Below are 10,943 nucleotides of genomic sequence, written 5' to 3' on the forward strand. Positions count from 1 at the left end.
TAATTTATGATAACATAACAATAAAAATGTTTTATTAGCTGTTATGCTGAAAGTAGGATTAGGAAGCAGTGATCCTTACATTTTTGTGTTACAAATTAATAAGGCATAATAAGGATATGGCAGTGTTGCTCACCTAATTTAGAGTGGTTACAGCACAAGGATATTAGAATAAAATCTTTGACATAGCTGTTTGACCATTTGACCTGACATTTGATTTGAACACTGAGCTGAACTTTCGCTCCCCATCTGAAGTGAGACATTGTGTCCTGTCCTCACCAGTCTCACAGCACCAGTGCCAAAGTGGCCTGAATAATACAGGAGGCTTTTCTTACCTTCAGACTGCTGCCAGCAGGCGCGTCAACGTCCGTACGCCACACTGGCCCAGAACCTGCTGACAGAGATGCAGCCCCACCTGGACATGCACTCATTCCACATGCCAGATAGGAGTTTAGCTAGTTAGCCGGCTTATGGTCTGGGTGGTGAGTGTTTCTGACAAACTCACAAACTGCTGCCAGAAAACCGCACTGTTACTGGCTACAGGCTGTACACAAACCCAGTAGAGCATGACGTTCAGATGATGTTCACATGAAGTTCACATGATCTTGACCGCACTGATGTGTGCATCGGTCGCTTCTGCTTTGCTCATGTAAATCGGCTGGTATGATAAACTTTTTGTTGATCTTACTCACTTTCATGGCGGTATCCCAGGTTACCATTTCCCTCTGTGGTCTCTTCCTGAGTTCTTCCCAGTGTCCTGGTCCTCCAGACTAGAAACCAGGAGAGGTAAAGACAGCAAAGGCTCCACCACCACAATGCTTCCCAAGTGTCAAACACCTTTTTACTCAAATAGCTTTGAAATGCTTTTGTTCAATTTCTACTTTTAAGAAGTAATTAGGTTAATAAAGTTCATTGCCTTTTTTTATATACCACAGCCTACGTATAGCTGTATAACAATGTTTTTAGCTAGAAATCTGTAATCAGCCTATTGTGTGTCTGTATCGGTAATCAGCCTATTATATGTCATAAGATAATGTATTTATTTTTCTTGTCAGTATATTAACTAAACCTGGTTCTTTTATTGATGCCTTGCATGTTTGTGTAATTGTTTTAATAATTGTGATGTGACTGTTGATTTGCATTTTAGTTTTCTGAGACCTGGACCAAACCACCACACTCCAGATCTGGACTACAACACAACACTCCAGATCTGTACTACGTCACCATACTCCAGACCTGGACTACACCACCACACTCCAGACCTGGACGACGTCACCACACTATGGACCTGGACTATGTCAACACACTCCAGACCTGGACTACGTCACCACACTCCAGACCTGGACTATGTCACCACACTCCAGATCTGGACTACACCACCACACTCCAGACCTGGACGACATCACCACACTCCAGACCTGGACTACGTCACCACACTCCAGATCTGGACTATACCACCACACTCCAGACCTGGACTACACCACCACACTCCAGACCTGGACTACACCACCACACTCCAGACCTGGACTACACCACCACACTCCAGACCTGGACTACGCCACCACACTCCAGACCTGGACTACGCCACCACACTCCAGACCTGGACGACGCCACCACACTCCAGACCTGGACGACGTCACCACACTATGGACCTGGACTATGTCAACACACTCCAGACCTGGACTACGTCACCACACTCCAGACCTGGACTATGTCACCACACTCCAGATCTGGACTACACCACCACACTCCAGACCTGGACGACATCACCACACTCCAGACCTGGACTACGTCACCACACTCCAGATCTGGACTATACCACCACACTCCAGACCTGGACGACATCACCACACTCCAGACCTGGATGACGTCACCACACTCCAGACCTGGACTATGTCAACACACTCCAGACCTGGACTACGTCACCACACTCCAGACCTGGACTACGTCACCACACTCCAGACCTGGACGACATCACCACACTCCAGATCTGGACTACACCACCACACTCCAGACCTGGACGACATCACCACACTCCAGACCTGGACTATGTCACCACACTCCAGACCTGGATGACGTCACCACACTCCAGACCTGGACGACGTCACCACACTCCGGACCATACCACCATCCTATGACCACAACGTCAACTACATAAATTAGTTACTAGGCAGTTTTTACTTTAGCCTAATACTATAAACTAGACCAGAGCTATATAGTGCATATCATTCTGTTTTTGTTTTACACAAGTGTTACTTAATTCCATCATTGCATGTCTTGAATTCTGGAAGAAAAGATAAGAAAATGACTCAAATAGAAAGCTTTTATTTTGTGGCACAGAGAAACATGTAACTTATTTTTTAAGATGCAAACACTTCAGTTTTTCAAGGTTGTGATGCTTCTCCAAGCTTCTCAACCACTAGTGCAGTTTTACACAGCCAAGATTGTAAAAACTCTTCTGACCTGTCAGCTTCACAGAGTAATCTGTAAGTCTCAGAGCAATCTTGAGGTATATGGACCCATATATTAAAAATGTGTTTGTGGCTCATAAAAGCATCTATGTGTGTATGGCCTTAATATATCAAGCTCAACAAAAAGAGAAAAAAATCACAAATCCACCAGTAATCTTAAACAGACCTCCATAATGCCCCACCTCCTGTGGCACTGTAAGCTGCTGCTGAAATGCTTTCACTGAAAGTGGTACCCAGGCCAAGCCAGTAGTTCAGTCCCTCCCCCTGTGCAGTTTAGCCACACCCCAGCTGCTGGTGGCTCAGTTTAGCCCCACCCCTACTGCTAGCAGATCCGTCCCCTGTTCCCTGTTGACACTGGCCTGGGCAGTCTGAGGAGGGCCTGGCTGAGGGGTGAGGGTGGGGCATGGAGGAGCTGAGGACAGCACGACCTGCAGGCAGCTCTGGTACTGCAGGTAAAGATCATGGTTTCATAAGCCTAAGAGAGAAGGGGTTGGGGTTTGTTACCTACGTGTGAGCGCATGCAGAAGAAGAGCAGAGTGAGGAGTGCGAGCAGAGCAATGGTGCACACTGTCACGGCAACCACGATCACTACTGCACTGTCATGTTCTGGAGGCTCTACACATCAGAACACCATTCAATTAGTAATGCGGACATAAAATATTCAAATATTTGAATAATTCAGCTAAGATGGCTGACTGGCAATCAACATTTAATTAACTTCTTCCTTAAGTAAATTAAATTAATGTAAATAAATACCAGGCGGCTGTTTATAGTCCACAGCAGAGTCTTAATACATACCCCAGTGTACAGCACACCTGAAGTGGCTGGTCTTCGTTACTATAATAAGCATAATTATATAACACTATAATAAGCATAATTACCATAATTACTGTAATTAACATAATTACAATAATTAGTTGGTTCATATATTAAGGACCATAACACTCACAAGCAAAAATAGCAAAACATCCAGTAGACATCCACTACTGATCAAAGGTTTAGAATCAGTTGTCATTGTAATGGTACCAGTGTAGAACTTAATTTAAATCAGACACCAAATTATATATTTTATTTATTTACAATATTTTTAAATACTGGGTGCATTAAATTATAGTGTACTGTAATTATGTGATAATAGTATAAAGTACTTATATAATAATAGTATGCTGTAATTATATGTCTATGGTGTTTTCTACCTCTAATTTGAAAAGTCTGCATAATTTTGGATATTCAGTTTATTATTACTTGATTGTCTGTCATTTGGAATCATCCTCAGAATCAGACATCATTCTGGATATGTCTGAAGTTTTCACGCAGCCTGTGAACCTGTGTTTCCTACAGACAACATCAACAAGCTTCATCTAACACCAGCAGGACTTCCCAGAGCTGACTGTCCATTTGAACTGGTTTACCAGACAACTTCAGCTCAGAAACCATCACACCCAACACAGCCTGGTAAAGCTGACAGAGATAAAGCAGGTAACGGTAACGGCCATTCCTACACACCTCATCAATTCACAGACGCTCCTCCAGTTTGTCTGATGGGATTTTAAATGACTTGCGAATGCTACATAGTGCTACATAGTGAACTTTTATGGTTTTCTTTTTTCTTAAACTTTTTCTTTATTTCTTAAACGTTACTTTTATTTGTGTTCTTTTCTTTTATTTGCCTCAAAAACCAGGTCCCCATCCTGGTTGTACCTGTACACACAGAGGCAATGCTTCTCCGTGGCGTGGGCAGTGCAGACACACACACCAGACGCTCCACCCAGCTACACCCCTCCACCCTTACACTCAGGACGCTGGTGAAGTTGAGGAGTCCTGTGCAGTCCTGAACACTGCTGGTGTTGAATCCACTGCTCTCCACACTGGTGCTGGTGATAGTCAAGGCCACAGTGGGGACGGGATGCCAGCCTTCTCCCTGGAACTGCAGGGTGAGGAGCGCCCCCTGCTGGGCAGACACGTTTCCATCCAATATCATGACGGTTCCTTTTTCTAGACGAGAACAGATTTCAGTATGCATTTCTAACACGTTATGTAATGTCAATAATTTACATTACATGCATTTTTACATTTTATGCTAAATTATCTGTATTTATACAAAGTCTGTATTTACATAGATTAAAACATCTGTATTTATATAGATATAAAGTATTTGTATTTATTTATTTACTTATTTTGTGTGCGCGTGTCTATGTGTGTGTTTGTCTGTGCATGTGTGTATTAGGTGATTAGGTGGACTTTGAACCTGGGCCATATCATCCATCTTAGCCGCACAAGAGAACAACACATGACAGAGAGAGGAACCTGCATTGACAGCTCAGTAATTAGTTGCTCTTTATCTTTGTAAAAATTGCTTCTTCAGCCTATTCTGATCTGGGATCTGGTATGGCCCTGTGCTCTCTGGAAGTACACAACCAAACCCCCATCACTAAATAAACACCTACAGAGTTGTTCATTAACCCACAAGTGGATTTACATACCCCTACTGGTATTAGCAGCAGGGGTGGGGAAGTGCTGCCCTCTGTTGGGGGTATTGTTGAGTGCTGGAAGAACTCTTCAGTGGGCTTGCCCTTATCTTAGGATGCACTGCCTGAAACTTACAGCGACTCACATTCCATTTCTGTGGATGACATCACCATGGCAGTGGCATGTTGGCAAGGCATCAGGAGTGGATAAAACTCAGCTGGAGGTGTTGGCATTAACATGCCTTTTCAATATTACTTTGAAAACAGGTACAATGCCCTGGCAAAGTAGAGTCGATTTTAAAATGTCAAAAATCCCTGTATTTAAAAACGGGGACCAGAAGGTCCAATTATAGGGGAATGACACTTCTCAGCCTGGAGTTCTGGAGAAGACAGTCTGCTTGATGGTTGATCTAAGAATATAGAAACCTGGCTGTCCCACAGCAGATATTTATGCTTGTTCTGGTGCATTTCTTTAATAAGCAAAACCCTACTGTAAAGAAAAGCTGTAAATCTGTAAATATCTAATTATTGATCTACTATTATGTGTCTACTACCACCTACCTTAATTATCTTTTCACAGAGGAGCAGATTTAAGATCAACTCCATGAGTGCCGTTATGCTGCATCTGTGCCTGTCTGTGTGGGAATGTATTAGCCTGAACAGGCCTGGTAAATATTAACTAGACAGAAGAGTTCTTCCCAACCTTGGCCCACGACCATGGAACCGAACAGAATGGTCTATTCTATTATTCACCTTTCCTGGTCAGAAGGAGAGATTTGTAAAGGATTTACCTTTCACAAATAAATCTGCAGTTTTCCTCTTGTCCATAGAAGGCAATAGTTCACAGGCAACCTCCTGAACAGCAGGAGTGAATTCGGGACTACTCAGAACAAACTCCCACACAGAGCCAGCCCAGGTGGTGTGGTTCACCACACAGACATCGTCATTGCATCCCAGAGGGCTGTGCTCCACACAGACAGCTAGTAGTGACCTTCTGTTCAGCTGCCACACCTTCGCATCCCAGTCCTCGTTGGAGCTGCAGTTGAAACACACGGAGGTGCCACACAGAGCTGTTACATTCCTTGGTTCCATTGCCATTGTGGACACCACAACTGCGAGAGAGAGATGTGATGAAGCTCAGAATAAATCAACAACTGGCTTTAGGACTTAGTGACATTGGATTAATTCAGATGCCTTTACTTCTAAGGTGAATCCCATGGATTATAAAACATATACTGTTAGAAATGCATGAAGCTCCTCTGCCTGTAACACTCCTATAGCAGCACATGGGACCTCGCTGTAGCAGATGACCTGAACACTCACCTTGAATCAGATGTGCCAGAACAGCTATCCGGAGAATTCCATGCTTGTTTCCCCTGAAGCAGTCAAGCCATTGTACCATGTTAGGCCATTGTACCATGTTAGGTTATTGTACCATGTTAGGTCATTGTACCATGTTAGGTTATTGTACCATGTTAGGCCATTGTACCATGTTAGGTTATTGTACCATGTTAGGCCATTGTACCATGTTAGGTTATTGTACCATGTTAGGTCATTGTACCATGTTAGGTTATTGTACCATGTTAGGCCATTGTACCATGTTAGGTTATTGTACCATGTTAGGCCATTGTACCATGTTAGGTTATTGTACCATGTTAGGCCATTGTACCATGTTAGGCCATTGTACCATGTTAGGTTATTGTACCATGTTAGGCCATTGTACCATGTTAGGTTATTGTACCATGTTAGGCCATTGTACCATGTTAGGTTATTGTACCATGTTAGGCCAGTGTACCATGTTACGTTATTGTACCATGTTAGGTTACTGTACCATGTTAGGCCATTGTACCATGTTAAGTTATTCTACCATGTTAGGTCATTGTAACATGCTGCAGAAATACTGGCACTTCTCACTGTGTAATGATTTAGGTGGCCTTTAAGATTTCCTGAATATGAGTGTGATTATTAGGTTTGGGCTTAGTCTAGATTAATAACAGAAACAAAATTTAATTTTTAGGGTTTCTTTTTCTTCCACTAGGTGTATTAATGAGAAATCAAGTATAGAAATGTCTGGTAAAGAATGTTAACGTATGGTGAAACAAGGTAAACCAAACTAAAGCATGGCAAAGCCTGTGGGATAGTGGGGTCTACCAATCACAGGAGAGTGTAGACAGAGCATAGTGCCAAAAACCATGATGGAATATTTTAAAGCCAGAAAAAAATTCCTCATAATTGTTAGGGTGGGTGTTAATGTCCTTTTATGGTTAATTCTGTGAGCTTATTAATATTGGCACATTAGAAGTGTTCATTAGTTTGCACAGACATTACAATATCAGTCAGAAATCTAATTCCTAAGTGAGCTCTTGTTGCACTGATAAAAATACTGTAGAATAAAGGCTAAAATGTTCAAGAATGTTCAATAATGACAATACCACCTGGGAGAAGAATCAAAAACCACCTAAGAGGAGAATCAAACACCAGCTGGGAGAATAATCAAACACCACCCGGGAGAAGAATCAAATACCACATGGGAGAAGAATCAAACACCACCTGGAAGAAGAATCAAACACCACCCGAGAGGAGAATCAAACACCACCTGAGAGGAGAATCAAATACTACATGGGAGAAGAATCAACCACCACCTGGGAGAAGAATCAAATACCACCTGGGAGGAGAATCAAATACCACATGGGAGGAGAATCAAATACCACCTGGGAGAAGAATCAAACACCACCTGAGAGAAGAATGAAATACCACCTGAATGTTGGCACAGACCAACACTGCCTTGGTAACATATTCACCAACACATAGACCAACACTGCCTTGTTAATGTATTCACCAAACACAGACAGACCAACACTGCCATGTTAATGTATTCACCAACGCAGACCAACACTGCTATATTCATGTATTCATGAATGTACAGACCAACACTGCTATATTCATGTATTCATGAATGTACAGACCCACACTGTCATGTTAATATATTCTCCCACACACAGACCAACACTGCCATGCTCATGTATTTGCCAATGCACAGACCAACACTACCACGTTAATGTATTCACCAACACACAGACCAACACTGTTGTCATTTTTATACAGACTTTAATAAATGTTTCTTACCTTAATTATCCTTTCATATAGGATCAGATTTAAGATCACCTCCATGAGTGTCATTATGCTGCATCTGTGCCTGTCTGTGTGGGACTGTATTAGCCTGAACAGGCCTGGTAAATATTAACTAGACAGAAGAGTTCTTCCCAACCTTGGCCCACGACAAACAAACTCATGACTTGCCCCAACCAGGAACAACTATCCCTCTGAACTGTCTCTTTCTAAATGGTGACATTACCTGAGTCTCCCCTTCTTAAGAGAACCGTTCTGTTAGAAGCACCTTCATACTGCTTGGATTTGTCCTTGAACTACTGTAACATAATGAGTTTTGCATAGTCAGATGCCCCCCCCCCCCCCCCCCCCCCCCACACACACACACACACAGACACAGTTTCCACTGGGATATTTTTTTTTAATATACATTTGTTTCTTATATGTACACCATCCTGTCTCGGTATGGGTCTGTCTTGTATTGAAAGGACAGTAATTAATGAAGCAAACATATTTTCCTGCATGACACTGCATGCTTGTTTAATAGCATTGGATTATTTTCAATCATTCGGTTTCTGTCTACATTAAAAAAGTGCTTTCGGTTTTCATGTGACTAATGAGAACAGTGCATCCATTCAACGGATCCATTAAACGCATTAGATCAAACCGAGTGAGGAGAGGACACTATTAGTGATGGTTTTTCACACAAAGATTAAGACACATTTTAAACAGAACAGTCTTCAACACTGTGCACTCTACATCAGGACTCTGGAACAATCTCTGGAAAACTTGCACAATCTCTGCTTGGATAAACCAGCCAATGATCTACAACCAAGACTTGTGTCAGCAGAACAGGTACTACGTAGAGAGAGACCGTAGGACCTTCTACAGTTGTAGTATCAATGTAGCACATGCAACAAAGCCCTCTAAAACAAACAGCTCCTTAAGAAACAGACACGAAAAGGCATCTAGCGACGCTGTTAGTGAGCTTCTGGATCTCAAATGCGCACTGAGGTGGTCTGTGTTTAGGTCATAAACCCTACGTAAGACAAAAAATGTCAGTGCCTGATATAAATATTACAAAATCTGCTTGTGTTGTCTTCATCATTGTAAAAAAACAAAAAAACAAAAAAAAAAACTAAAAGGTAGCTAAAAAGGTTAACTGATGCTTTATTTCAGGTTTATTTATGTCAGAGGAGTAAAATTCAGATTCAACAAGTCCAAGTCCTGCCATCATTCTGCATTCCCATCACACTTTACTGGTTAATTCTACCTGGCTGTAGAGAACTTGCAACAACATGAGTGGTGAGAAATTTCTGAACTTTCTGAAGCTGAATTGTGCAGCTCTGGTAATGTCCACGCCTAGATTGAGTTTTCAGAATTTGTCCATTTGAAGGTTTTCTCCTGGAACACGTTTCCATCCCCAGTGTCGGAGGTCAGCCAAGCTGAAAGGGCAGGAAGAGTGTGCATGACTGTGTGAAGCTGACATCCAACACAAAAACTACATAATCTGTACAGGAATGATAAGACTGCACAGAGACCTGTTTGCTTAATTAATCTTTGCTTAATATGCTTAATTAATTAGTTTCCTAATTAAAACGCTTTTAGTATCAAGCATCTCAGATGCCACGTATCAAATTCAACTCCATTTCATGAGTGAGTTTTCTGGACACGTTTTAAATTTGGTCTTGAACTAAATTGCAATGTCAGTGGTGATTCGCCATTAAACGTATAGAGTATCAGATATTATAGCTTATAGAATTGCATTATTGGTTTAAGCACTTTGAATATCCATTGTACTTGAAACGTGCTACACTAATAAACTTGCCTTTCCCTGTTTGAGAATGATATGTTATGGAGCAGTTTTCAGAACACAAATTAAGACTAAACTTGGATGAAATCGCAATGTCAATAGTCAGCCACTGAAAATAATTCTTTTAAATCTCGGTTTAGGCTGACTGTGGGTTTGGGAATCTGTCCACAAAGCTTTAAGAATAATCTATGAAACCGGCCATGAAAGCAAATGCCTGCTTCATATCAGCGATCTCCTCTGGCTCCATCTAGTGGTGGGACTAGAGAAGGACGGTTGCACACCTTGATCGCGTTTATCCTCTGCGCCAGAAAACTAGTCTTCTTCTACCTCTTCTTCCTATGAAAGAAAATAATAAAGCTTTAATTTGCACAATAATATACGAGGTCTACCATGTTTATAGTAGACTGGGTTTCTGTTAAAATATGTTGATGGATTATCGGATAAATTATGTGACAAGTAGCGCTGACAGAATAAGTGAAGACATCAGACAGCATGAGCAATGTGGATTAGAATTAGACACCTAAAACACACTCACACACACTCACACACACAATCACACACATACTTACACACACTCACACAATCACTCACACACACACACACACACACAATCACAAATACACACACACACAATCACACACACACACACACACTCACACACACACACACACTCAGACACACACTCACACACACACACACACACACACACACACACTCACACACGTTACCTCAGACACCAAGTCCTCTTCTCCCTGGAAGAGAGAGCATGTGGAGAGAAGGAAGAGAAGACAGAACAGGTTTAAAATGAACATGAGGAGATGGTGGAATAGTGAGAGATCCTCATTACATCCTTGCAAACTTTTCTCAACGGCTTCTTCATTTAGGATGATGCTACTGATGGTACATAAATCCAACCACAAATCAATATAACTGTGAAAATATTTCAGGCCGTGGCTGCCTGAGTGTGTAGCACAACTTCATCTTCAAAATGCAGTTTGTCTTTGAATAAGCACACAAGTTCCGCTGTGTTTTTCACTGGCCGGTGTTAATTAAATATGTCCTGTGCAACACCATGATAAAGCCTAT

At 41.9% G+C, this 10,943-nt stretch overlaps 2 protein-coding genes across 4 annotated transcripts in view; both read right to left on the reverse strand.

Moving 5' to 3' along the window:
• Positions 1-2,225: 2,225 nt before the first annotated feature.
• Positions 2,226-8,377, reverse strand: igsf5b (immunoglobulin superfamily, member 5b). 2 transcript variants are annotated; one of them, XM_081723971.1, is made up of 4 exons: positions 8,063-8,377; positions 6,260-6,312; positions 5,728-5,972; positions 2,226-4,463 (listed from the first exon to the last, which is right to left on the reverse strand). In XM_081723971.1, the coding sequence occupies exons 1-4, from the start codon at positions 8,114-8,116 to the stop codon at positions 4,099-4,101; spliced, it is 717 nt and encodes a 238-aa protein (XP_081580097.1). In that variant the 5' UTR covers positions 8,117-8,377; the 3' UTR covers positions 2,226-4,098. The 2 variants fall into 2 exon arrangements, with proteins under 2 accessions (XP_081580097.1, XP_081580096.1); XM_081723970.1 differs by having other exon boundaries at positions 5,728-6,048; positions 6,260-7,670.
• Positions 8,378-8,444: 67 nt separating this feature from the next.
• sh3bgr (SH3 domain binding glutamate-rich protein) overlaps positions 8,445-10,943 on the reverse strand; it is an 11,254-nt gene continuing 8,755 nt past the window's right edge. For both annotated transcript variants that reach the window (XM_027022279.3, XM_027022278.3), the window contains 3 exons: positions 10,586-10,609; positions 10,139-10,193; positions 8,445-9,489 (listed from right to left, as the gene is read on the reverse strand). In XM_027022279.3, coding sequence (XP_026878080.2) covers positions 10,170-10,193; positions 10,586-10,609 — 48 coding nt within the window. In that variant the 3' untranslated portion in view covers positions 8,445-9,489; positions 10,139-10,169. The remainder of the gene's footprint in view (positions 9,490-10,138; positions 10,194-10,585; positions 10,610-10,943) is intronic.

The sequence above is a fragment of the Electrophorus electricus genome, chromosome 11, assembly GCF_041902795.1.
Source record: "Electrophorus electricus isolate QZ-2024a chromosome 11, ASM4190279v1, whole genome shotgun sequence".
NCBI classification, from domain to species: domain Eukaryota; kingdom Metazoa; phylum Chordata; class Actinopteri; order Gymnotiformes; family Gymnotidae; genus Electrophorus; species Electrophorus electricus.

Bases quoted from the DNA above. Each gene is read 5' to 3' on its own strand.
- igsf5b (XM_081723970.1), bottom strand. From the start codon at position 6,356: ATGGTACAATGGCCTAACATGGTACAATGGCTTGACTGCTTCAGGGGA. The intron at 6,049-6,259 runs GTGAGTGTTCAG...TCTCTCTCGCAG, and splicing joins TCTGGCACATCTGATTCAAG to TTGTGGTGTCCACAATGGCA. The intron at 4,464-5,727 runs GTAAATCCTTTA...GTTCTCGTCTAG, and splicing joins TGCAGATTTATTTGTGAAAG to AAAAAGGAACCGTCATGATA.